Source organism: Geotrypetes seraphini, chromosome 16 (genome assembly GCF_902459505.1).
Source record: "Geotrypetes seraphini chromosome 16, aGeoSer1.1, whole genome shotgun sequence".
Classification (NCBI taxonomy): domain Eukaryota; kingdom Metazoa; phylum Chordata; class Amphibia; order Gymnophiona; family Dermophiidae; genus Geotrypetes; species Geotrypetes seraphini.
This window is the reverse complement of record NC_047099.1, coordinates 43,050,209-43,078,191: the sequence shown is the minus strand read 5'-3', so window position 1 is coordinate 43,078,191 and position 27,983 is coordinate 43,050,209. Positions and strand designations below refer to the sequence as shown.

The 27,983-nt window shown below is 42.0% G+C and overlaps 2 protein-coding genes across 3 annotated transcripts in view; both read left to right on the top strand.

The window, feature by feature from the left end:
- CASQ1 (calsequestrin 1) overlaps positions 1-7,173 on the top strand; it is a 52,113-nt gene extending 44,940 nt beyond the window's left edge. Inside the window, exons 10-11 of the mRNA XM_033923035.1 lie at positions 80-154; positions 6,664-7,173. Of these exons, the coding sequence (XP_033778926.1) occupies positions 80-154; positions 6,664-6,876 (288 nt within the window). The 3' untranslated portion in view covers positions 6,877-7,173. The remainder of the gene's footprint in view (positions 1-79; positions 155-6,663) is intronic.
- Positions 7,174-26,381: 19,208 nt separating this feature from the next.
- The window catches only part of PEA15 (proliferation and apoptosis adaptor protein 15), a 55,611-nt gene continuing 54,009 nt past the window's right edge, over positions 26,382-27,983 (top strand). For both annotated transcript variants that reach the window (XM_033924985.1, XM_033924984.1), the window contains exons 1-2: positions 26,382-26,480; positions 26,782-27,061. The gene's annotated coding sequence lies outside the window, so the exon portion shown is untranslated. The remainder of the gene's footprint in view (positions 26,481-26,781; positions 27,062-27,983) is intronic.

Genomic DNA, 27,983 nt, shown 5'->3' with positions numbered 1-27,983 from the left:
TGGCCAAAGCCGCTCAAAATATAATTGCAGTTGGTTAACTCTGCAATTTATTTTTATGCTTTTTTCCTCCCCCGTCTAGCTGATTCCTTACTGGGAGGAGACATTCGGCATTGATCTGTCTCGGCCTCATATTGGAATTGTCAACGTCACGGACGTAAGTACTGTCTCTGCAACCTTTTTTTCCACATCTTTCTCTCTTTTCTTGATTCTCAGCTTCCACTTCTCTCCTATGCTGTTCTTTCCCATCTCTCATTCTCTTCTCCCTAATTTTCCAGTTCTCTCCACTTTTCCTCTCATATTTTCTCTCCTTTCGTTCTGTCCTTCCTACGTCACCTCTCTGACGTTCTCCTTTTTGTGATCACACCCTTCGATTTCTGCTACCTTTTTTTCTTTTTGTCTTCCCTTTCTAGTGCTCTTGGCATCTCCCTTTGTATTTTTATTATTATTATTTTTTTTTATTAACATTTAAGCATTTCTATAAAGAAACATCAAAGGAAAATATTGAGTTTCATGCATAAAAAGAAAAGTTAAAATTTGCAAAACCTCAATGCACAAGCCTGCATCAAAGAGACAGGAGAGAGAACAATTCATGAAAGAAAATACATAACTATGAGAAAATCTGAGTTTCAAAACCTCCAAATTTTCCCCCCCCTTTGGGCTCCTTTTGCAAAGCTGTAGTAGCGACTGCGGATGTAGTAATCACTCGGACGTCCATAGGGATTTAATGTGCATCGGCGTGTTTGCCATGCGGCATCTGCTACCGCAGCTTTGTAAAAACTCTGCATCATTTCACATCCCCTAATTTCTTTTCCAATCCCTCTTTTCCCCCACTTTTGACTTTCTATTTTTCCTCCGCACACTTCCTTCCTACCTCTGCCGGCTCTCTCTCCATTCTCAGTCACGTCTACCTATGCTGTCTTCTTATTTAATCTACTGTCTGCAGGCTGTTCTCTTCCCCTCCAATCCCCTGTACAATCAACACACTTAAGATGAAAGCACTTTCTCAACCAGACTGTCATTGTGCTGTAGACCAGATTTCTACTGCCTCATGCTCCCCCCCTTCATTCTCTTGTTTATTTTTTCACCTTTCTTCGCCTTCTGGGTTTCTTCACCATCCCTGAGTGAGGAGATCTGCCACCACAGTAAAATTTTCTTTGACAAATGCCCAACAGGTCTCAAACACACATAAATCCTACATGAAGAAGGCACTGTGGTTCCAGCTCTCAAGACGTCCATTGCATTTCAGCGTTATCTAGATTTTCTGAGCTTGGCTGCTGTGCTTATAAAACAGTCTTATGAAAAGAACCACCAAGACAAAACTATTAATTACACATTCTGATCACTGTGCTGGATAATATTGCCCCCCACCCCCTCCTTGAAATGCCCTTTACCAAGCACTGAATGCTATATGGCTCTCTATTCTATTTTATAATGTAATTCTTTACCTTAATCCTATCATTCTAGTAGGTCCTGTATGTTTTAATGTATGTTATCCTATTTTACTATTTTTATTGTTTACAAACCACTTAGAAGACTGATAAGCGGTATTACTAATTTTTATTAAACTTGAAACTTAGACATCCCTGAAATGTATGTTAGTCTTCAAACCACCTATAGGTGGCACCACTGAGAAGCAATTGAAAGAGCCCTGCGTATTATGATGGCTAAAACCTTGAGAAATGTAAAGTATTGCATGTTGGAAACAGAAACCCGAGGTACAACTATACGATGGGAGGGATATTATTGAATGAGAGCAACCAAGAAAGGGACTTGGGGGTAATGGTGGACATGACAATGAAGCCGACGGCACAGTGCGCAACAGCCGCTAAGAAAGCAAATAGAATGCTAGGCATAATCAAGAAGGGTATTACAACGAGGACAAAAGAAGTTATCCTGCCATTGTATCGGGCGATGGTGCGCCCGCATCTGGAATACTGTGTCCAATATTGGTCTCCGTACCTTAGGAAGGATATGGCGTTACTCGAGAGGGTTCAGAGGAGAGCGACACGCTTGATAAAAGGGATGGAAGAAAGATTGGAGATTGGAGAAACTGAGAGATTGGAGAAACTGGGTCTCTTTTCCCTGGAGAAGAGGAGACTTAGAGGGGATATGATAGAGACTTATAAGATCATGAAGGGCATAGAGAGAGTAGAGAAGGACAGATTCTTCAAACTTTCGAAAAATAAAAGAACAAGAGGACACTTGGAAAAGTTGAAAGGGGACAGATTTAAAACGAATGCTAGGAAGTTCTTCTTTACCCAACGAGTGGTGGACACCTGGAATGCGCTTCCAGAGGGAGTAATAGGGCAGAGTACAGTACAGGGGTTTAAGAAAGGATTGGACAATTTCCTGCTGGAAAAGGGGATAGAGGGGTATAAATAGAGGATTACTGCACAGGTCCTGGACCTGTTGGGCCGCCGCGTGAGCGGACTGCTGGGCATGATGGACCTCAGGTCTGACCCAGCAGAGGCATTGCTTATGTTCTTATGTTCTTACCTGTTTGAAAGCGGAGTCCAAAATTCTTCGCTGAAATCCTTCAAGTACCAAACAAGGAGCAGCCGACGTTGACCGTTTTCAAAATTTTAATATCCTTGGCATTCCTCTTTTCCAAAAAATCCTTTGTCCAAGCTGATGTGCAGGGCAAAATTAAGGTATAGGCAAATTAGGGGATCCTTACACTAAGGAGTGCTAACCGATTTAGCGCTCGCTAAATGCTAAGGTGCCCTTAGGTTAGACGATCTAATTCAGTAGTTCCTGACCACTGTGCCTAGGACTGGAATGAGATTTTTTATCTCGGTAAGACAGTTGCTGACACCAAGCCCAGAAGCTTTTCCACCCTGTGTGCATTGTCCTTCAACCAGCAGGGACTACTTCGACCTCTTCCTCTGCTGGCTTTCCTCTGCAGTTGAAACTGTGCATGGGCCCTAAAGTTTTGGAGGACCCATGGGTCCCATGTGGTTCTGACTGCAGAAGAGCGATGGCGGAGGAGAAAGCAATTGATAGTAACAAATGGGGTATCCAGATGATAAGCATGAAATTTTTATATATAATCAATTTCTAATTAATTTTCAAACTTTATGATAATGAATAAGCTTCTACTGCCAATCTCTAGTGTCCATTTTCATGTATTTTATTTCATATTATTCTTATTCCCACTTTGAGTAATGAAACTTGTGGTGGGCATATCATAACTCTACAGATGTCAATCTTTAGAACCTCTTATGATATGTATATCATTTCAAGTTCCCATCATGTATGTCCATCACCACCTGCCAATTGATATTTTTAATTTAATTTTTATTTAAGCAATTTATTAATTAATAATAATACCCATAAATATATTTCCTAAAAACCTTATAAATTATGTAGCAAACAACTTTCTGATTGTTATTGAACGGCAACACTTATCTTTAAACTTGGTGGGTCCTGCCACCATCAACGTTGATGTTTCTTGACTCCTGACGCCCTTGCTTTTTATGGGCGTTTCAATCCCGAGCGGGTCTTCTTCGGGGGAAGTTAAATGTAAGCTGCCTCTTGCGAGTCTAGATACCGTTGTTTCAGTCTTCTCAAAAATATATGTAAAGGTCTCATCTTTATCATGACCAACGGCTAAGATAATATACCTTCTAAACTTTTAAACCGTATAGCTTAAACTTCTTGACGGAAGGGAGGTGAAAGCAATAGCAGGTGAGAAGCCCTATCCCCAATTCCTGCCTGCTGGTGGAGTTCAAACAGAGGGTGACAAAGATGGTTATTTGACCATGGGAATGTGGAAAGCAGTGTGATTATGCGGGAGGAGGGAAGGAGGAGATTTAAAAATGGGTTCCTGTTACAATGAGGGTCCTAATATGCTTTTTAAAAGAATTCTTTTAATCTTATAGTTTTCATATTACATCAAATAAACATTTGAATAGCAACAGGATTATATTCAGAAAAATTTTAGAAATTCAAATTAGAACATCATCATTCCATTAAGAAAAAACATATTCATATCACCAATTATATAATCCATTAAGAACCAGATATATAGGTTGATCTAAAAAAAGAAAGAAAAAAAGGCAGATAAAGAAAAGGGATAAGCAAAAGGTTGATCCTTGATGTTCCACAGAACCAGAAGTCAGCCGAAAACAAAAACATTGTGGAGAGGGTGATGTCCAAGATGCAGGCTTTATTGAACGTACAGTCAATTAATCCACATGACGAGATACCTAGGACCCAAGTGACTGGGGACTATGGACCCAACACGGTTTGTGTTTTGACAAAACTGTCTTCCTCAGGGGTCCCTAATGCAAAAACTCGTGGATCAAAGACTAAAAACAATCCTGGATGAAAAGTCTGCGCGGTTGAGAGATCCTTAGATAAAGAAAAGGGTCGTAATATGCTTTCCTGCTTATGGTTAACCCTGAAGTACAAGCCTTGGCTCTTTTGAAACAGAATGCATGCAAGCAGGCCTAGACAGACAGGATGACTTCTGCGTTGCCTGGTAATGTAGGAGATATTCAGTAGACCAGATTTCATTTTTTACAGAGCTGTTCACTATTCGGCTGGGTCTGCTTTATGTTTGCTGTAGGTGGGTGGTCTGTTCCTTCGCTCAGATTGTTTAACCATATGAATATTCCAGTACCCCCTTTGTAAATGAGAAACATGCGCATCTACAACAAATGTGTGAATTCTGCTACATGAGGTGAGGAAGAGGGAGAATTGTGATCCGCAGAGCCCCTCTTGCCTCTGTGGCCTTGTAGAGCAGGGGTCCTCAACGCGGGACACACCAAGCCAGAGTGGTTTTCAAGATATCCAAATGATTATGTATTTGCGTGCACTAGCTTCATGGTATGCAAATCTATCTCATGCATATTCATTCTCGGTATCCTGAAAGCCAGACTGGTTTGGTGTGTCCTAGGGTTAGATTGGAAAGCACTGTTCTAGAGTAACATCTTCTTGTGGGTTTGTCACCATTTTTATGATTCTTTCTCCTCTCACCCTTCTTGCTCAGCCATTGCAGAGAATAGCTTCTGAGTGAGAGCCACAAATTGTGATTTACCTTCAAAAGCAGCACATGTGCTTCCTTGAGTCAACCAGTATGTGTCGCTGTTGTGCAAATGTAAAGGATTTCGTCCCAATCAGGGCCCATGAATGCTAATTCTACAGCATCCTAGGTTCCCATTGGCTTGAAACCTGAAACCTTGAGAAGTAAGACTCAAGTCCATCTGTTTAACTCAAATGTCCCACACAACTGCAAATTAGTAGGGAGAAATAGAAATAGAGTATACCAGTTTTTAATCATGAAGAAGTGATGACATCACGCGCGTGTGCGTGACATTACCACATTGGCATGGCGCAGTGGTTAAAGCTACAGCCTCAGCACCATGGGGTTGTGGGTTCAAACCTACGCTGCTGCTTGTGACCCTGGGCAAGTCACTTAATCCCCCCATTGCCCCAGGGACATTCTTTGTGTAGGGATGTGTAAAAAGCAGCCTTTTTATTTCATTAACAGTTTTCTATGAAATCCTCATTTTTATGTGAAAACTCTCAAGTTGGAAGTTCAAAGAAAATCCTTTGAATGAAAAGTAATTAATGCTTATTAAATTTATGATATAACATAAAAAACATATTTTTGAAAAATTAGGGGCCTTTTTACTACAGCTTACCATGCACTAACGGAATTAGCATGCACTAAATGCTAAGAAGCCTATTTATTGGAATTTATTTATTGTATCCTATGAGTTTCTTAGCATTTAGCTTATACTAATTCCATTAGCATGTGCTAAGCTATAGTAAAAAGACCCCTTCGTATGCTAATTCTGTCTTCATCATGGAGGCTGAATGAAAGCGCTTATTTATGTTTTTAGAAGAAAACATTCCCCCCCATCTCCATGCCTAATCTTTTATCAATTTGTGATCCAGGGCTCCCATCAGGGTTTGAGAAATTTCAGGGAGTTCACGAAATCCAACAAAAACTCATAAAAAATAAAACAGGAATACATTTGTTTTTATTGTGTAGATAGTTTGTGTACCGAAAAATACTGGTTTGGGGAGCAAAGTCAAAAGGTGAAAAACGGCAGTCAATGAAAATACTGAGTTTCGTTGCTTGTTGTCATGCTAGATCCTAAAGCGATCCCTCCTGTTTTCTAGGGCTGTCTCTTTGCAAAGAGGTTCATTAGAATATTCCTCCATTCAGCTCAAGAACAAAACTGTAGTGTTATCATCACTGCTCCCTCTAAGCTGGGCAAATCCATCACCCACATTCTGAGCACTCTCACTATCTTGAGGCAGGCAGACCCCATAAGATTTTAACGAGACCCACCCAGTTAACACTTTTCATACCCCAGGATGGCTGAAGAATGCCTCACTTGCTTAGAAAATGAATTGTAAACTCTTATGCCTCTTAAACATCTAGCTGCGGCACATGAGGAAGCATGAGAAAAAAAATGAAGCTTTAATAAGGAAATCTTGCTCGTAATAGAGGACTAGGTCTACCGTAGGGCTTTTTTCCCCTAAAGCCAGAGCTTCCGGAATATTTTTGCCCATTTGTTGGTTACCCTAGATGGTAGGAAAGTGAAACTGATTCCCAGAAAATCTTTTCCTTTGGAATATTCAGACATTGAATATAATACATATCTGGAACCCGGGAATGACCCACTTTCTCTTTCCACCTTCTATCAGGCTGACAGCGTCTGGCTGGAAATGGATGACGAAGAGGATCTTCCAACAGTTGATGAGCTAGAAGAATGGATTGAAGATGTACTAGAAGGTGAAATCAATACTGAAGATGACGACGATGACGACGATGACGACGATGATGACGATGACGATGACGACGATGATGACGATGATGATGACGATGACGACGATGATGATGACGACGATGATGATTAACTTACAGTCATAACTGTCGTTGTTACCATCCTTTGATCATCTCGTCTAGACATACACACAAAATAAAATTGAACTTTAGCTATAACATATTTTTATATGGATCCCATTCAAGTTCATCTCCCCTTCTAAATCTGTCCTCAGGTTGACTGTCATTAATATCACCAACACACTCCATAAGCCCTTTTTTACCTATTCTTCCTTCATTTAAAAAACAACAAAGTGAAGAGAGTGCAAGGAAATGGAGAGAAAGATGGTGAAGCAAGGAAATAAAATAATGTTGACACTTTCTCATCAAAATATTTGTTGTTCTCAAAAAATCTCTCTGTCTCTTCCTGCACAATACCTTTCCCTTCCATTGCTATGAAACACCTCTCATATCTTGGGATAAAGTTGTTGGTCATAAACTTGTCCTGGGAGACCCCAGCCAGTTGGGTGTTCAAGATATCCCTAATGAATATACATAAGATATATATCTTAGGGGTATTTTAATCAATTAAATAGCTGCCTGTTGAATACTACAATAATTATTATAATTATTGTAGTACTGAAAATACATGAGGCAGATTTGCATGCCTGTCACTTCTATCAAATGCAAAAGTGCCTCATGCATATTCATTAGGAATATCTTGAAAACCCAACTGACTGGGGGTCCTCCAGGACAGGTTTAAGAACCACTGGGCTAAAAGATATGGAATGAATTCATTGGAACATTCATTGGAACAACATATTCTGGAGAACATATAGGGGTCCTTTTACTAAGATATGCTAATCAATTTAGCACGCGCTAAATGCTAAAGATTCCAATTATATTCCAATGGGCATCTTAGTTAGCATTTAGTGCTAAATCGGTTAGTTCATCTTTAGTAAAAGGACCCGGAAATGAGTTTCCATTCAAAATTACCAACAAGTAATCATAATTTTCAAACAGGTTTTCTTTGGAAAGTCTTTCATATAGAGAAAAGAATAAGAATTATGCTACCTTACTAGAAATCTCCATGGAGCTCCATCAACCCTGTAGAAGATTTGGTAACATAATATGAATGTTTTCTCTTCCCCTTATTTGTTAACTATGAGAAGACGTAAAGGCTTGGTCATCCTATTTATGGGCCACTTGGAAGCCAAATGCCATTTCATACCTCTTCCACTCCGTACTCTTAATAGTGAAGATTAGTATTCCATAAAGCTGCTTTTCTACTAAGAGTGTAACTCCTGAAGGTGTTAATTTCTCATCTTCTATTTCAATGTCTTTTTAATTAAACATCTTTAGCAGTTCCTACTAACGTGTAAATCTAGATAGACAGCATACTGTGTGTAGGAAAGATGCTGGTTTCCTTCTTTGGAACAAATGCACATATTCAAGTTTCCAAGTTTATTTACAGTTTGATATACCGACCATCAAACAAATATCTATGACAGAAAACACCTTTATCAATGGGGTGTTTTGTTGCTGGGGTTGGGTTTTTAAAAAACAATTTGTATATCTCTAAAACAGCTTTGTGTAGAGCATTATTCACGTCGGCCAGAATCAAATGTCATTGCTGGTTTTGTGTCCGATGGTAAAGACATTAAGAAAAAAAGTCAAAAAATAACACCAATCCAACAAAACAAAAGACAGAAGTAGGCAGCACTGGGTTGTTGTTTTTTTCCATTGGAGATGTCTTAATTGGGTTCTGCTGTGCTTGGTGTGAAAAGCACAGGAAGAGATCAGAGGTCTTAAAATATGTAATGACACAAGACCAACAAAAAGTGAAATCCCTTTCATAACCGAACAATGTCTTGTGTGATTCTTGCTAAAAAGGGGAAGTATGATAAATTATACATACAAACATGATAAAGGCCAAAAGGCCTATCCAGTCTGCCAATCCACAGCATTCACTATCTCCTCCTCTCCCTATTGGCTAAGGCTCTTAACATTTGCATCTCCTCTTCCTATAGACTAGGGCTCTTTACACCTGCATTGTGAGGTCATAGAGCTTTATAGTAATAGAAATATGATGGCAGATAAAGGCCAATCGGCCCATCCAGTCTGTCCATCCGCAGCATCCACTATCTCCTCCTCTCCCTAAGAGATCCCACGTGCCTATCCCATGCTTTTTTGGATTCAGACACAGTCTTTGTCTCCACCATATGTATTTATATGTGCAAGTATATAGGGCTCAATATTCAAAGTGATGTAAACAGCCAAAAATGGAATCTGGCTGTTTATATCATTTGCCCAGAGCTAACCGGTCATTTTCACTAGCATCTAACCAAATAGTGCTGCTGAAAATGGCGGGTTAGCACCTAAAACGAAATTGGCCATTTTGTGAAAATAGTAAGCGTGTTGAATTAAACCAGTGCATGTTGTGACATGTCTCAAGATTACTCATGCACAGTTGTGGCTCATTGTGAGTCTAACATTCCAAGAGACAGGATGTCAGGAGAGTCCACGTTTGAGTTAAGTAAGAAATTGGTAGATTTGGAGCACTGTTAGTGATAAAATTTCTCAAAACAGAAGGGAAAAAGCCAAAGGAGATCCACAAACACATGACTGCGGTTTATGGTGAGTCTGCCCCATCATCCTACAAAGTAAAATTTTGGAGCAAGCAGTTTAAGCGTGGTAGAGAGTCCATTGAAGATGACCGTCACACTGGACGGCCTGTGGAAACAACTTCCACAGAAATGTGCAAGAAAGTTGATGATTTAATTTTGTTAGACAGATGAACTAAGGTTTCCCGAATAGCTAAAGAAATGGGTATCTCGGCAGGTACAGTTTGGAAAATAATTCATGAAAAGTTGGGCATGTCCAAGGTTAATGCAAGATGGGTTCCAAGAATGCAGACATCATGCCAGAAGGCCACGAGGCTTCAGTGCTGTCAGGAGAACTTGGAGATGCTCCGTGAAGACCAAGTGAATTTTTTTTCATCATTTGGTGACTGGAGATGAAACTTGGGTCTATCACAGAGATCCTGAGGTTAAAGTCATTGTAAGAAAAGTGGATGAAGTGTATGGAGATATCAGGGAAATATACTGAAAAATACTGTAAAACAAAAAGTTTATGAAAACTTTTCTTTCCTACTAAGGTAGATAAATTATTGAACGCCCCTCGTATGTACACATATAACACCAGTTATCCTCATAATTTCAGAAATCTAATTGTCACTCATTAAATAGTTGCATTTATTCATGCATTAGCTGCATAAATATTTAGAATGCTAGCATTTAAACAACTTTGTAGATTGTGAGTCGACTAGGGAAGGAGAAATGTAGGGCCGGCCTATAATATGTAAACCACAGAAAGGATGTATATCTAGAATCTAACAGAATCGTATACACAGATATTCCAAATTTGCACTAGCCACTATTCTGTAAATATGCACCTATCTTGCGTAGCGTAAATTTGCAAAGGGGTCAGACACATAAGCAGAGTCTGGGTGGGATGTATGCTACTGTTCCCTCTAAGCGGGTGTACTCCTACTGCATTGCTACCAGTAGAAGGCAGTGCTTCAACACCGTTTTCAATAGGTAGGGACAGGCAGATTCCCTGGAGTCCTGCAAAGCTTGCCTGCCCCTCGCCTTGAATATAAGATGGTGAAACAGTGCCCCCTGCTGGTGGAGGAGTGCTTCTCATGTGGGAACAGAGACACACTTATATACCGTGTTTCCCCGAAAATAAGACAGTGTCTTATATTAATTTTGTGCCCACAAAACGCACTAGGGTTTATTTTGGGGGTAGATCTTATTTTTTTCATGTACATGATCATCTCTCCCTTCCTCTTCTTCACCCCAATTCTTCTTCTTTCCTTTCTCTCCCCCACATGTGCAGCATCTTTCCTCCCCTCTCACCCATCCCCTTGTGCCTTCCCTCTGCAGCATCTTTCTATCCCTCCCTCTCATCCCCCTGTGCAGCAGAACCCTTGCACAGCTTCTATCCCTCCCTTCCGTGCAGCAGAACCCTTGAGCAGCCCCTCCCCACCCCCACTGCACAGCCGAACCTCCGCTGACCCTCCCATCTTTCCATCTCTAACTCCCATCCGAACCCCGCCAACCTCGAGACCTACATACCTACCTCCAGAGTAGCATCGGCAGCACTCTAAACAGGCTGCTTCATGGCCTTCTCCCGCAGGGGCCTTCCGTGTGCCGCATTACTGATGAATGCGTTGCTGGGAGAAGGCCTTGAAGTAGCCTGTTTGGAGTGTTGCCGACGCTGCTCTTTATAGAGCGGTATATAGGTCTCGCGGTTGGAGGATCGGCGGGGTTCGGACAGGAGGGAGAGATGGAAAGATGGGAGGGTCAGCGGGAGTTCGGCTGCACGGCGGGGGCGGGGAAAAGCACTGCTGCCCGTGAATCCAGGGACTAGGGCTTATTTTTGGGGTATGGCATATATTAAGACCTACCCCGAAAATCATGCTAGGGCTTATTTTTGGGGTAGGGCTTATTTTTGGGGAAACATGGTATATACAAGTGAACTTTACAGAATAATGTTTCAAATGTCTCTTAATAAACCATCTTTCACTTCATATCAAAGTGGTGTACATCTTTATCTAAGAAAATAAACTAGAACACCATTCATGATAGGAAAGCCTAAAACAGGGAAGCATATTTGGAAGGGTGGGAGAGAAGAGAGAGCAAGAGGGAGGGGGAAGGGTAAAAGAAAAAAATACCATATTGTCCACCAAATCAATCCACCCAAAAAGAAAGTCAGAAGCAACAAACAAACCCAAAACCAGAAGACATATTAAAAACAGCTAATCCAGCAAGCAGCAGCAAGATCAACTTGAGCCTTTAATAAGGATCTGAATTTCCTATAAGAAACTTCAGATCTGAGGCAACGGGAAAGCGTCCCATTAAAAAAAAACCCAAAAAACAAGTGCAAGGCAAAAGAATACTGAACATCTTGAAAGCCTCAAGCCAAGAACAGAAACCTGGAAGAACTGCCAATGTCAAAATGATGATCACGAGGGCCAGATTGGTATCTCTGGGGGAAGTCAGAGAGGAGAGATAAAATGGAGGCAGAATGTGGTGAACTTATGAGTCAAAGTCAGAATCTTGAATTGGCAACCAGTGGTACTGGAGGAAAAGTCCATAGTCTGTTATTAAGACATGGGAGAAGCCACTGCTTGCCCTGGATTGGTAGAATGGAACGTTGCTCCTATTTGGGGTTCCGGAATCTTGCTATTCTTTGAGATTCTGCATGGAATCTTGATACTCTGGGATTCTAGAATTTTTTGGTACTCTTTGGGATTCTGGAATGTTGCTACTTTTTGGCTTTTGGCCAGGGACCTGGATTGGCCACTGTGAGAACGGGCTAATGGGCTTGATGGACCATTGGTCTGACCCAGTAAGGCTCTTCTTATGTTCTTATGATTCTGGAGATGGGAATGTGTAAGTAGCTGGTTGATGTGTTGTGGACCAACTGAGGATGCTTTTTCACAGAATCTGGGTTTTACTTCCATTGCGTGGAAAGCACCTCTTTTAAAATGACCTCCTGTATGTCCAGGGAAAAATCTGCCCAAAAATAAGATCCCATATTTTTTACACCTGTTTACAAACCTAAATATATCTGTGCATTTATTTTAATTTGGCTCACACCTACTTTGGTTGTAGCTCAAGTCAAGTTACTTGCAGAAACTGTAGGCCATTTCCCTGTCCTTGGACAGCTCACAGTCTTAGTATATACTTGAAGCAATGGAGGGTTAAGTGACTTGTCCAAGGTCACAAGAACCACAGTGGAATGTGAACCCTGGCTTCTCAGCCCGCTGCTCTAACCTTTCACCTTTAGGCTCCTCCTTCACTTGAGTTCTTGCTCGTTGGGTCACCACTCAGCAGAGATTCTGCAACTATTTATGATGAGACTAAGGGGGTGGGGGGGTGGGGACTCATCAAGGAGTGCTAACCAATTTAGCGCATGTTAGCGACTGGTGTGTGTTAAATTCCCAGACACCCATAGGAATAATTACATTACATTGATGTCTTCTATCCCGCCAATACCTTTCAGTTCTAGGCACTAAATTGGCTTGATGAATTTCCCCCTAAGGCACGAATGCCCAAAATGACTCCCACTACCAATTCAAAGGGCATGACACTTATTTGGATATCTTTGTGGCACTGAAGAAGGACTCAATGCAAGTTGATGGACCAGTCTACGGAGAAACATAGCAAATGATAGTAGATGAAGATCATAAGACTTACCCTGTCCGCCCATCCAATTCAACTACATCTACAATCCCTTTCTCTCCCTCAATGATCCTCTGGCCTTGTCCCATGCTTTCTTGACTTGGAAGTTCCTGCCTTTCTAAGAAAAACTGACCTAAACCCTCACACTGGATCAAGCTGTCAGGGCAACTGGGCAATGCACAGTAAGTCAAAGGAACAGTTCCACTCTGTCTACTTATCCTTCACTGGACTTTGTTCTTAAGGCAAAGGGAGCCAGTTCACTCTGTTCTCAGAGCTTCCACGTGGAAGACTGTTACCAGGGAAACCACTGCTATGCTCCTGTTATGAAAGGTTAGCGCAATGGTGGGGGTCTGCTTGTCAAGAATGGCCTTGTCGCGGCAATGGGAAACAAAAAAGACGGGGCTGAGAATTGAGGGAAGAAGGAGGAATGAAAGCGAACAAACCACCAAAAAGCATATTAGAGATGTAATCAGACCCTAAAACTTTTGTGTTCATTATTTCACAGCTGAGGTGGACTTTTGTGGAGGTTATTTTTGTCCTGTTTCGACTTGTGAAATGAGTCTCTCGGCTCCCGGTGTGTCCTGTCCATGATGGCTGTGCTTTGGGTATTAAACAGGAGAAAGCATTAACGAAACTGTTGTTCCAAGGGTTTTCCCAAAGGCACAGAAAGCCCGGCTCATTTCTTTTCTGAACATAGAGTACCGCATGGAGTGAACAGAGTCTCTCAATTTCTACAACCTCTCCCTGACTGGACTCAGAACTAGAGACTCCCAGGTCAGCTGTTTCAGCGCAATATCATTTGTTTATTTCCCGCCCTCCCAGGAAGCTCAGGGTGGGCAACAGTAGAACAAACACAGTTTCTGAGAAAGGAGTAACAGAGAAACTGGGAAGGTGATAGAAATAGAGGGAACTTAGGTACAATAATTAAGACTAACAAATTATAGTCAAGGTCGTGGCAAAAGTTATGTTTTGTTAATCGGGTTTTCTATTCCACCTTTACCTATTCAGTTCAAGGTCGGATTACATTATAAGAAGTTGGGTCAGTTACCCAGGAAGTTACAATGGACACTTTGACCCAGACATTCAATAGAGTTGCTAGTACAGGTAGATCAGTACAACTATTAATACAGTTAAGTCATAGTTACAAATCCAAGTAGGTCACCGTTGGCTCATTGTTATTATTATGTCTCAGGAGTTGCATTTGTCAGTTTAGAAATAGGCTTTTACAACTACCATTTCAGTGATCTCCGGGTTGGCTCCCTGTCATGGTAGAGAAATGCTTTTAAACGTTTTCTGAATCTGAGATAGCGGTCACAAGATCATAGTGTAAGTGGTAGTTGGTTCCAGCATTTTGCTAATTGATATTGGATGAATAAGGCAATTTGCCTGGTAGACTTTATAATTGTTTCATGCTGGGAATTTTAAGTGGAAAAGATTTCTGGTTGAATATCTGTTGGAGGTGCCCTGAAGTAGGATGGCCAACTCTGTTAGATAGACATGGGGCATTCCCTGTCAGAATCTTAAAGGCATTGATGCCTAATTTAAACTTGAGAACATGAGAATAGCCTTAATGGGTCAGACCCAGTAGCCCATTCTCATGGTGGCAAATCCAGGTCCCTAGTATCTGGCCATAACCCAAAGAGTATCAAGATTCCAGCATCTCAAAGAGTAACAAAAGATTCCAGAACCCCAAAGAGTATCAAGATTCCATGCAGAATCTCAAAGAATAGCAAGATTCCGGAACCCTAAAGAGTAGCAACATTCCAGAATCCCAAAGAGCAACGAAAGATTCTAGAACCCCAAAGAGTAGCAAGATTCCATGGAGAATCTCAAAGAGTAACAACATTCCATGCTACCGATCCAGGGCAAGCAATGGCTTCCTCCATGTCTTTCTCAATAACAGACTATGGACTTTTCCTCAAACCCAGCCAGTCAGATTTTCAGGATAGCCCCAATGAATATGCATGGAGCAGTTTTGCATGCCTGTCACCTCCATGATATGGAAAACTCTCTCATGCATATTCATTAGGGCTATCCTGAAAATTCAGCCAGTTGGTGGTCCTCCAGGACAAGTTTGAGAACCACTGAATCGGTGCCTTTTCGGTGTAGTCAGGGCAGAGCAGAGATTTCAGCAGAATTAGTCAGGAAAGCAAATGGATTCTATGTCAGGATGGCGGTAATGAGGGCAGATGAAAAGAACATCCAGGGGGTCATAGGGCAGAAACACGAATGAATTGAGATGAATCACATGGATGTTATGGGGAGCAGGAGAGGACGTACAGATATTGTCTCAGAAGTTATAACAAACAAATCTAAAAAAGGGAATCATTAAGCACAAAATAAAGTCCTTTCTTCCGGTGAGGGACAAAGAGATGGGTTTGTAGGTGAGAAAACAGGAATCTGGAATCAGGATAGTTCAGAAAGGACCAACCTGCAGGGAATTCCTTCCAACTGAATTTTAAACATACTGAGTTGGACTGGGTACTTTGGAGATGACATTTTCATACAGTAATTGGTTTTCCATCAGGCAATGAGCAAACAGCCTGTCATGTTTCTTGCGGTGACATTGATATATCCAGTTATGGTTGGGCGTAAGTGAAAGCCATGCTTAATTAGTGGGTGAACTCCAACCTATCTAATGCTGCTTTGTATTCATTTTGCTAAAATGCAGTGATAAATTTTTAATTTTTGCTTTTTCGCTGGTGGAGTTTGTTTTTTTTTTAAATCCTCTTTAGCAACTCATAAACATGATGGACCAGCTGATGCTGTGGCCTTCCATCCAGTCTCCCTACTATGGGTGTGTGTGGGTGTGTGTGTTGGGGAGTGGGGGGGGGGGAGTTTAACATGAAATGTTGCTATTATTTGAGATTCTAGAATTCTAGAATCTTGCTATTCTTTTGGATTCTGTATGGAATGTCGCAACTGTTTGGGGTTTTGCCAGATACTTGTGATCTGAATTGGCCACTGTTGGAAAATGGGCTTGATGGACCTTTGGTCTGTCCCAGTTTGGCAACGCTTATGGTCTTCGAGGGATTTTCAGAAGGCGTTCGACATGGTTCCACATGACAAGGTTCCACATGAACGACTACTTCGGAAAATTGCGAGCCATGGAATCGAGGATAAAATACTCATGTGGACCAAAAACTGGCTGGAGCATAGGAAACAGAGAGTGGGGGTTAATGGACAATACTCGGACTGGAAAAGCGTCACCAGTGGGGTGCTGCAGGGCTCGGTGACAGGCATGCAAATCTGCTCCATGCATATTCATTAGGGTCATCCCAAAAACCTGACTGGCTGGTGGTCCTCCAGGACAGGGTTGGGATGATTCCATTGTTTCCAGTCGGCAATATTTTCACCAACTTACTCAAGATTCTCTCTACTGACTTTCCAGAGTTCTTCTGGCCTTCACCGTTGTTAACATCATTGGAACATTAATGAGCTGTTGCTACCCTCAGTAAAGTGAAACCTGAGGCTTATTTCCTCCCTTTGCTTGTTACAGCTCAGAACTGCAGGAGGGAGAAATTGGGTTAATCCAGATAAACCTTCCGGTACATCAAAAGGACAAAATGAGATGTGTCAGCAGACCGCAGTGCAGCCAGGACAGAAGAAATGACATAATGTAAACTTCTACAGCTTTAAATCATGCTTGCATAATATATTATCAGAGACAGGAAGATGGGTGCAGCTGTCCTGTTCATAATATTCAGGGTCTTTGCTGTTTTCTTCCTCGATACAAAGGCGAATCAGAAATTAAAGGCAAGTGTTAAATTGCACGATAATCGGAACAGAGCTAGCGAAACGCAACCGATGTATTCGTTCATTCCCGTTGGTTAGTTTGTCCACGCACAGCCTTTCGCCATGTGGCAACCACGAGGTCAGAAACATGGATGCTCCATTGCAAGATTGCACCATCAGAGAACAACCTGCAGTAGTGCGCTCTCTTTGGGCAGAGGGAGGGATCGACTTTATAGAATTTGGGGTAAAAGCTCCTGTTGAACATCTCAAAGACAAGCAAAAGGAGCAGCTAACTGTTCCTAATATTTAATTATAGTTCAATATGTGCCCAGTGGTATTTACCCATCTCCTCTAGATTTCCGTCCACTTTGCCAGAAGACCAAGTTTGGATAATTAATGGGCCCCCAACCTGGAAACTGTTCAGCTTTTCTACAAGATTAGTAGGGTTACCAAAACCCTCTACCATGTCCTGTCTGTTTGCCCAAATTAGATTGTAAGCTCTTCTGAGCAGGGGCCATCTATTGAATTATAAATGTATAACGCTGTGTAGACCTTTCAGCGCTAGAGAAATAATAAACAGTAGTGGTACAACTACAATAGATTACATCAGAGCAAACGTGGGAAAAATGTGCTTTTCCTAAATGAGTTTAAGACCCCTCTGCGAATTTGCAGAAGCCACGGTTCCTACAGGGTTTTAGCAGCCTCTGGGTCCACAGAATTTATACCACTGCTACATTTTAAACAAAGTTCAACCCAAGGTCCAATCTCTGTACCTTTCTGCAGTGCATCTGTTAAACTTTCAGGCAACGCTTCCAACTGAGTCTCTCAATCACACTGAAAGTATGAATTTAATTTTGATTAATGAAGCCAGTTACTGTATTAATTAACTGGCAAGTGTGCATTAAAAATAAATATTTTGATGTTTCACAGTTAGGTAAGTGATATGCACGGGTTATGCAATGGAAATCAGCTTTTTCCTGCTAATATGTTTCTCTCTACCCATTCTCACTATCTGCCCACCTCCCACCCCTTGCAGTCACACCATTCTACAAGAGAAGTTTAAGCCTGATTAAATTGCAGTGTTGACACCCTCCTCGGAGAGGAATGCAGAACTGTTCTGCCTGACGAAGGCCTCATAGTTTGAAATAAAGATGGAAAACTGTCCTAGATTTAAATCGGAACCCAAGCCAAAACTAGGGTGTGAAGTAGAGTCCAACCGGGTCACCTAACAATCAGAATGGCCATGAGAGGAGTCACTCTCCTTTGGACCTTTTCTAGTTCCGCTATATCTTTTTTGTGATATGGGTGATCAGATTTGAATGCAATATTCAAGGTGAGGTCGCACCATGGAGCATGGAGAGAGGTATTATAATATTCTTGGTCTTATTTACCATCCCTTTCCTAATCATTCCTGTTTGCTTTTCTGGCCACTGCCGCACATTGGGTGAAAGGTTTCAACTTATTGTCTACGATGACACCTAGATTGTTTTCTTGGGTACTGACCCCCTACCTTAGAATCCAGTGACTATGATTTGGATCATTCTTCCCAAGGCGCATCACTTTGCATTTGTCTCATTAAATGTCATCGTCCTTTGGATGCCCAGTCTTCCAGTTTCCTAAGATCTTCCTGCCATTTTTCACAGTCCGCATGTGTTTTAACAGTTTTGAATAGTTTATTGTCATCTGCAAATTTAATCACCTCACTTGTCATTTCAGTTTCCTGAAGACCTCCTATATTAACCCTCCTCCTTTGAGAAAAATGGCAATTTAACCCTATCCTCTGTTTTCTATTCAAATACCAATTTCTAATCCACAACCATACCATTCATTCAGAAAACCACTAAAAACCCACTGATTTGACAAATTTATCTGATCCTTCAATTCCACTCATCTCTCACCTCTTCTTACACGCTCCTTCTTCCTACCCTACCTCCCCGCTCACTCAAGACAGTTAGAAGCATAGAAACATAGAAAGATGACGGCAGAAAAGGGCTATAGCCCATCAAGAGTGGGCAGACTTGATGGGCTATAGCCCTTTTCTGCCGTCATCTTTCTATGTTTCTAACTGTCTTCCACACCTTCCCTAATCTAACTGATGGAACCTCGCTGTCCTTATAGCATTTCTTATTCTATACCATCTTGAATTGAAAAGGTATGATGGGATATAAATAAAGCTATGATTATTATGATTATATTGCCTCCTTTCCCATGACTTAATTTTCCCAGAAACTTTGTCGAAATCTTTCTGAAAATCTAGATAAACTACTTCAACTGGCTTATTTTTATTCACACCTTGAAAGAAATGAAGCAAATTAGTGAGATAAGACTTCCCTTGGCTGAACTAACACTGTCTCTGTCTCATTAAACCATGTTTATCTACGTGTTCCGTAATTTTATTCTTTATAACGGTTTCTACTGTCTTGCCTGGAACAAGTCAGGCTTACCGGTCTATAATTTCCTGGATCACCCCTGGAATCCTTTTTAAAAATCAGAGCTACATTGGCCATCTTCAATTTTCAGGTACTAAAGATGATTTTAATGACAGGTTGCATTTCAGCAGATTCATGTTTGAGTTCTTTCAATGGCCTGAGGTGTATGCTGTCCAGACTCTTTAAAGGTTCAGTTTGGCTCAGTACATCTTCCAAGATGTCTTTCAGTTCCTCGACATCATCACCCTTGAAAAACATTTCTGGTTCAGGTAGACCTCTTACATCTTCTTCTGTAAAGACCAAAGTAAAAATTAATTCAATCTTTTCTCAACGGTCATACAAACATAGAAACATAATGGCAGATAAAGGCCAAATGGCCCATCCAGTCTGCCCATCTGCAGTAACCATTATCTCTCCCTCTCTCTAAGAGATCCCACGAGCCTATCCTACACTTTCTTGAATTCAGACACAGTCTCTATTTCCACCACCTCTACTGAGAGACTGTTCCACGTATATACTCCACCCTTTCTGTAAAAAAGTATTTCCTTAGATTACTCCAGAGCCTATCACCTCTTAACTCCATCCTATGTCCTCTTGTTCCAGAGCTTCCTTTCAAATGAAAGAGACTCAACTCATGAACATTTAGATCACGTAGGTATTTAAATGTCTCCCCTCTCCCGCCTTTCCTCCAAAGTATACAGATTGAGATCTTTAAGTTTGTCCCCATACGCCTTATGACGAAGACCACAAGCCATTTTAGTAGCCTTCCTCTGGACTGACTCCATCCTTTTCATATCTTTTTGAAGGTGCGGCCTCCAGAATTGTACACAATACTCTAAATGAGATCTCACCAAAATCTTCTACGGGGGCATCAATACCTCCTTTCTCCTACTTGTCCTCCTGAGTGCCCCATTTGATCCTTTATGATCTGGCAGTCCCACCGATTCCCTCACAGACTTTCTGCTTCTGATGTACTCGAAAAAGGTGTTACTGTGAGTTTTTTGCCTCTGTGGCAAGTTTCTCTTCCTATTCTCTCTTGGCCATCTTTATCAATGTTTTGTATCTCACTTGCTGTTGCTTAAATTGCTTCTTATTTTGTCCATTCAGATCCTCTTTCTATTCTTTGAAGGATGTATTTTTGGCTGTAATAGTCTCTTTCACTTCATCTTTGAATCGTGCTGGCTGTCATCTGCAGTGGCGTACCTGGCATATACGATACCCAGGTTCAGTGGTGTATATAGGGAGGGAGAGAGTCTATAAATACCTGATATGTTGTTTTTTGTTGATCTATGCTGTGTGTTCTTTTGTTATACTCTTTACTGCGAAAATTCAATAAAAATTATTTGTGTGTAAAAAAAACCTAATTTGATTTAATTTATAACATTTTATTGAAGGAAATAATTAAATATAATATAATACAAATAGATTTCATTTCAAATAGATTCACAATTATAACATTTACATACATATTTCTATCATTCCTTCAAAATATATTTCAAAACTAATTTGTTTACTTCTCTTTTTGGCAGTTCCCCTCCCGCTCTTCCTTCTTTTCCCCTCCCTTCTCTTCCTTTAAAACCTTTCCTATGATGAATTTATAATTCTTTTCAGTTTTCCAGTTTGAATGTACTCTGCTCCAGTTTGGGAGTAGCGGTATATACAAAAAAAACCCATTTTAAATATTTGGCGACCAAATTGGGACAGTAGATGGTGTCATGGCGGCTGTTTTAGCTACAACCCTGTACTCGCTTTCCCCTGTATCTTTAAGACATCTTAGTTCTTCTTTTCTCCGTTCTTGACTGCTCATCTATCATGTCTTGAATTGTTGTTCCATTCTGTTTCTTCATTGATTGTAAACTGCTTTGATTGGTTTTGAAAGGCAATATATCAACAGCATAATAAACTAGATCGAACGCATTGGCTGAATCCAAACAAGGACATTCCCAGCTCTCCCTAATTCTTCAGAACGAGACAGCAACAAATCACGACCCACTAGACCAGGGGTGGGCAACTCCGGTCCTCGAAAGCCGGGTTTTCAGGATTTCCCCAATGAATATGCATGAGATCTATTTGGGGAAATCCTGAAAACCTGACTGGATTCTGGCCCTCAAGGACCGGAGCTGCCCATCCCTGCAACTAGACTAAAAGCAGCTGCCACATCCATCATAGCTAGAAAGCCTCATAGGCCTTTGTCCAGGTGCTGACACATTTTATCCAGCTGAGCCTCAAACACTGATTCAGTGCTGTGTGGTCTGCAAGATCCGGACTGAACATCTGACATTCCCCCCTACTGTCTCCACATAATCCTGCAACCCTAAAAACACCACTCACTCCAGCACTTTAGCCAAAAATGATAACTTGGCTATAGGCTTATAATTCTTGCCATTCTGAGGGTCTAAATCTGGTTTCTTCAACAACTCAGTAATCACTGCATATTCCAATTTATCAGGACCCCTTCTACCATTTCTCAGGGAGCACCTTCCAAATACCAATAAACAATGCACAGGCTGTCCTGCACCCCTCACTCAGTACAAGCTCCATTTCTCAAAGCCCTGCTTGACCCACATCCTTCCCTTAGGTACCAAAAATCTAGTGAACCCCTCTCACCTTGTACTTCTGCACCCCTCCTCAACAACCTGTTCACTACGCCAAACAATGCCTTAATCCCATGCGTCCAGGAATGAATCAAATTTAAAAAGCTGTAATCTCAGCCTCCAAATCTACAATTACGCTTAGTCCTCTGCCCAAGGCAATGGGTTGGAATTGGATTTAAGCAAAGAGGAAAACTTTAGGCCACTGGCTGATATACTTTGGCCTGCCAAACTGTTAGAATTATTATTATTTTTTTTTTTTTTTAATTGAAAACACTTTTCCCACTTTTGAAATAAGAAATATTAAAGATAAGGAACTTTACAAAGAAAAATAAAGGAAAACCAACAGAATTCTGTGTTAATTAGAGAATGACACAGGGACAAAGTTTTCCCCGTCCCCGTGAGAGCTCATTTTTCCGTCCCGTCCCCACAAGTTCTTTTCCAGCCCCTGCCCTGTCCTCATCTGCACAAGCCTCACAACACTTTAAAATCATACGTGCTTGAGACTTGTGTGGTTAACCCTTTCAGGACCATAAGGATCGTAGGCCAATTTTTGTGGTTTTGACGACATTTTTATGGTAAAAAGGGCTTGCAGATGCCAAAAAATTGATTTTTTTTGTGAAATATCATTATTTTTTTTTAAAAAAATCACACTTCTGGCTTATGGACAGTGTGGCAAGTGAATCTTCTCGTCAATCTGGCAACGACGCTAATGAATGAATGTCGGAACCAGTTTGTTTACATAAAGGCAGTATCATATGGAATCCGTACATATCAAATTTAGAACTGTAGACTATCCCAATCAAAATTTATAGGATTTTAAAGTTATGGGACAAATATGTCCCTTGGTCCTGAAAGGGCTACGGCAGAGCTTACAGGAATGCGGCAGGGACAAGGACGGTGGCAATTGAGTTCCTGCGGGCATGGGGACAAATTTGTCCCTGTGTCATTCTCTAGTGTTAATATACAACAGAATTTTAATGTTCAAACATTTTTATTGAAAGAACAAAGTAAAAATACATTTATATTATACAGATTTTCTTTACAAATGATTTCACAAATGTTAAAATTCTAAATGTTAAAATGTTAAAACAGAATTTTTAAACCTGACAGACGGATTTCATTCCCCAAAATGTGGAATAGCCAACCCTTATTTTTACGACAGCTCAAGTTCAAAGTTCCATTTATTTAACATACCGCAAATATAATAGCAAAGGTAAAATCTAAGCAGCTTACAATATAAAAATTTTAAATAAACAATGTAAAAATTATATAGGTTAAGAAACAAAAAAATTAAACAAAACATAAAATACAATTGGGAACATAAGGAGAGAGGGAATCAGTGGTTACAATAAAAATAAAAAGGTTGAGGATCGGGATGAACAATATGGTAGTGAAGGAAACAGAAAATTTAGCTCCCCAATTACAATAGCTTCAGCAAAATGCTAGAGACCCGTCTCTTCTCTGTATGATTCAAAAGTTGCCTATCTATTTACGTCTTCTGTAATCCTAATGTAACCCAAAGATTACTCATTATCTTGGTTGTAAACCGCGTTGAATCTTAGCTCAAAATTGTGGTCTGGCACAGGAGAACAGTGGAGATGTCCAAAAAACTGATGTGTACAATGTGTCTCAAGACAAAATCACAATATGTATAAAGGACACAATTCAGTGTCCAGAATGAATGCGTAACGTCCTGGGGTGCCAGGCATGCAAATCTGCTCTATGCATATTCATTAGGGCTACCCTGAAAACCCGACTGGCCTGGTGGTCCTCCAGGACAGGGTTGGGAACCACTGAATTAAAGTTCTAATCACAGGACCACTCCAGGTGCATTTTCAGAAACAGCAGGACTTCAGCTCTGTAGCTGGCCAAAACCAAAACTTTTCTAAGGTTGCTGCCTAACCCAGGGGTGGGCAACTCCAGCCCTCGGGGGCCGGAATCCAGTCAGGTTTTCCCCAATGAATATGCATGAGATCTATTTGCATGCACTGTTTTCAATGCACATTCATTGGGGAAATCCTGAAAACCCAACTGGATTCCGGCCCTCGAGGATCGGAGTTGCCCACCCCTGGCCTAACCCTATGTCAACCAAACAAGCTGATCTGGTTCTGGTTTTGCCCCTTGGCATGCAGGGAGTTGTAGTTCTACATTTGCTTAGGGAAGTCAATGGCACCATTGGAACTACAACTCCCTGCATGCCAAGGGGCAAATCCAGGGCAAGGTCTGCCTGCTCAGTTGACCTGGATTGAGACCAGTTTGTCACTGGTGATCCAGGGAGGCGCCCCTATATAACTCCCAGATATTTTTCTAAGTTACGACGCTTCTATATCCGAACACTGCTGACACTTGGAAATGTGTCTGGGAAGCAGCTAAGCTTAACAGCTTTTGTTTAACAGAAAGAGAGATGGCTAATTGACTAAATGATTGTTTTAAAACTGTCTGAGATTGTTTTAAAAGAATTGTTTTATTAATGTGGGTTAATGCTGCTAAATATTTTGTTCTTGTTTTCTATTTTTTTCCAAAAGCTGTCTGCCATCTTGGCTGGTTCCCAGTATGGATGCGTGAGCTGCTTTTCTATTGGTTCCTAGTTAGCCATATACTGATTCTGCAATTCTGTATATGCCCCAGAATGAACCATGTACATGAAGGGACTTTCATGGTACCTTATACAATTCATTTGCATGTCTCAGCCCATGTGGGAGGAGATTCCAAGAGAATTTAAGACAGAAACACTAGGGGGCGTTGCAGTCATCCTGGAGGGAATAGAGCAGTGGTTCCCAACCCTGTCCTAGAGGACCACCAGGCCAATCGGGTTTTCAGGCTAGCCCTAATGAATATGCATGAGAGAGATTTGCATATAATATACGTACAGTCATATAACCCAGCAGTATATATCACAATCGCAAAAAATAGTATAAAATACTACTTATATGAAACAATACACATCAGTATTGTTGAGTCCTTATCATTTAGGACATACTATACGGCCTCAGAAATGGAGCCTACGCACAGCAATGTAATCACAAGCTGAGACAATCCGCGTAGTTGAAATGCTCCTGCTCCAATCATTGGCCACTATATACCTATTTAGAGTGCTACTTTTTAGTTTATTTTAATAAATTTAATATTTAACTCAAGATAAATTACTATAACTGTGATATTTTTCAAAAAAATCTTCTTCAAATACTGTGTGTATTATTCAGATTTGAAAAACTAGACCACAAAAACTTATCTGCTTTGTTTAGTAGTCTTCACTGGCGGAGTCTTTATAATAAAACCTCAATACATGTCCATTTGCCAACGCGGCCAGCGTTTCGCGGGAATTATGTACATCCGCTGCGTCAGGGCCACCGGGACATTAACACATACATCCACAATCAGTGCATTGAAAAGCTGTGACCGAATGCACTGATTGTGGATGTATGTGTTAATGTCCCGGTGGCCCTGACGCAGCGGATGTACATAATTCCCGCGAAACGCTGGCTGCGTTGGCAAATGGACATGTAAACAGGGCAGGATAAAACATCAGAAATGTGAACAAAATGTGGACCTTCCTTGCTTTTGCAGAGGCAAAATCATCAGTTATTGCACGGAGCATTCAGCGTGGCTCCCTGCGCTAAAAACCACTATCACGGGTTAGTGAAAGGGGTGTGTGTAAAATAAATAAATAAATAGTCCTATAGCCTGGAATCAGTCCTAGCCTTGCCCTTCCCTATTCCCCCACTCCTCACAGCATCAGCATTACCCCCCTCCCCATAGCATCTCCTGCACCATGCTATCAGCACCTCCCAACAGGATGCGGTTTGCTGAGAAAGGAGGGTCGCGGGACGCTCTGGAAGAGCTCGTCCGGTTTCGGTAGCCTTTTTATGGCCTTGTTCTCCACCGCCGCTTCCAGCCCCCGCCTCACTGGCTCCTCGTCCCCACCGTCAGAGTCCGAACTGCTACTGCCGCCGTAACCTAGAGCAGGGATGCCCACGCTTTTTTGGGCTTGCTAGCTACTTTTAAAACGACCAAGTCAAAATGATCTACCGACAATAAAAATAAAAACCACAAAGCACACTGTATGCACAGAATATGTTAATTATCATTTATATTAGGGGGGGGGGGGGTTTGAAAGAGGTCAAGACAGATGACTTTAAAATATGCAAAGTCACCTCAGTAACAACTATAGAAAAACAGACAAATATGGTGCAAAATATAGGCAGCAGATATAAATTCTCAAAAATGAAATCCTTTTTCTTACCTTTGTTTGGTGATTTCAATGAGTCTCTGCTTGCACTTCCTTCTGACTGTGCAGCCAATCTTTCTCTCTTTCTTCCTTCCTCTCCTCCAGAACAACATCTCTCTCTGTCCCTCCAGGAGTCCAACTTTCTCTTCCTCTCTCCCTGCCCCTTTCTTTCTTTCTCCCTGTCTCTTTCTTTCTTTCTCTCTCCCCCCCCCCCCCCCCGCAGATGATGTCTCCAAGCCACCGCCGTCCATTTCGCCCCGTTTCCCTCACAAGCTTTCCCGCCCGACGTCCATTCTGACGTCGGAGAGGACGTTCCGGGGCCAGCCAATCGCTGCTCGGCTGGCCCCGGAACGTCCTCTGCGACGTCACAACTGACGTCGGGCGGGAAGACAGGGAGAAAGCAGACGAGCCGCGCGGCCCAAAAAAACCGAAGGCAAAATGGGGGCCCCGTTGAAGCCTCAGGTACTTGTAAGGTGCAGAGGCCTCTGGGCTTGAAGCAGCAAAGAGTTAGGCCGAAGAGCCCCAGCACTAGCTGCAAAGAACCCATGGAGAGCCTGGGAGCCATCACTCAGGGGGTCCTGGGCTCTTGCATGGCTTCTTGGCTTTTGCTGGCTGGAGAAGTTCAAGGTTTCAGGTCTCTCTAGTGCCCAAATGGCTCAGATTTACAAAACATGGGGTGGAGGGAGGAAGTGCACTTGTACCAGCAAGAGTTAAAATCCGCAATGCAAATCTCAGCCTTTCCTCTTTTTTTTTCTCTCTCCAGTGTGTGATGCCTTTGTATTAATCACACACAGAGCCTGACATCACTCGTCACAGAAAAGGGTGGAGAGAGCTCACATTGAAGTCGGCTGGGTCTGAGGCAGCGCATCGCAGACAGAGCAGCCAGTGGCCCGCAGGCAAGAAGCCCAAAGCCCCCCGGGAGGGCGAGAGAGGAGGCTCAGCCCCGGAATAGCTCCAAAAGATCAGCCGGCTGATCCCCGTTTTTGCCCACAGCCCGCATCCCACCCTCCCTCCTGCCTTCGGAAGAAAAGCCGAACAATTCGGTAAGTTTTCTTGCAGGGGCTGAGGGGAAAGAGGTTTTCAAGAGGGTTTGCGGTGTCATTTAACTCTTGGCATGTCTGGGATAAAGTATGGCAGCGTGGAAAGAGGGGAGCTGGGTTTTTAAGCCGGGGGGGGGCAGCGCAGCAGGGCATGGGAAGGGAGGGTGGGAGGTGCCCGCAGGCAGGTGTGGCATGCTCGACAAAAAAAGAGAGAGAGGCTGCAAAATTCCTACAGGCTGGGCAAGAAGAAAGTGCTTTCCAGTAGGTGGTGAGGGGCTTTTTCGCCTTTTCTTGGGAGAGAGGAAGAGAAGATGTGCAAAATGTTTGTAATGGTCTCAGTTTCGGCGATGGGAGACACTTATTTGGAAAACATACACACACACACAAAAAGAATTACAATCCTTAACTACTATTTTCTGTCTTCGGTTTCCCCATTTTCAGCCCGAGATGTTTTGCTCTCAGCCCGTCGCAAACAAACGGCAAATTCATTCAAAAGTGCCCCTCCCGGAGATGTGCCCAGCCAGTACCAGGAGACAGAAGGAAGTGGCAACAGTATGCTCCCTTGCTTAGCGGTCTTCCACCCCCCTCCTGCCCGGGTGGGGGGGGGGGCATTTCCTGCTTAGAGCTGCCACCGTTCTCCAGCACTGCCTGGGCATCACCTAATTTTCAAAAGCTCAGATGAGGGGGCATTTTGTGCAGTAAAAAGAAAGATTTTAGGTTGAAACCTCCCTTGGAGCATGTTGGATTGAAATTAACTTGTTGAGTAGTGATAGCAAGGAAGTTATATTTTTTTCTAAGTTCCTGGTTTTATCCTGCTCAAAGGAGGACTCTCCCTGCCCTAGACCATTAACTTTTCAAGGCCCAGGCCGGAGTGAACAAGAGGGACTTCTAATAAGGCTGGTTCCATGTCTGATGGTCCAGCCGA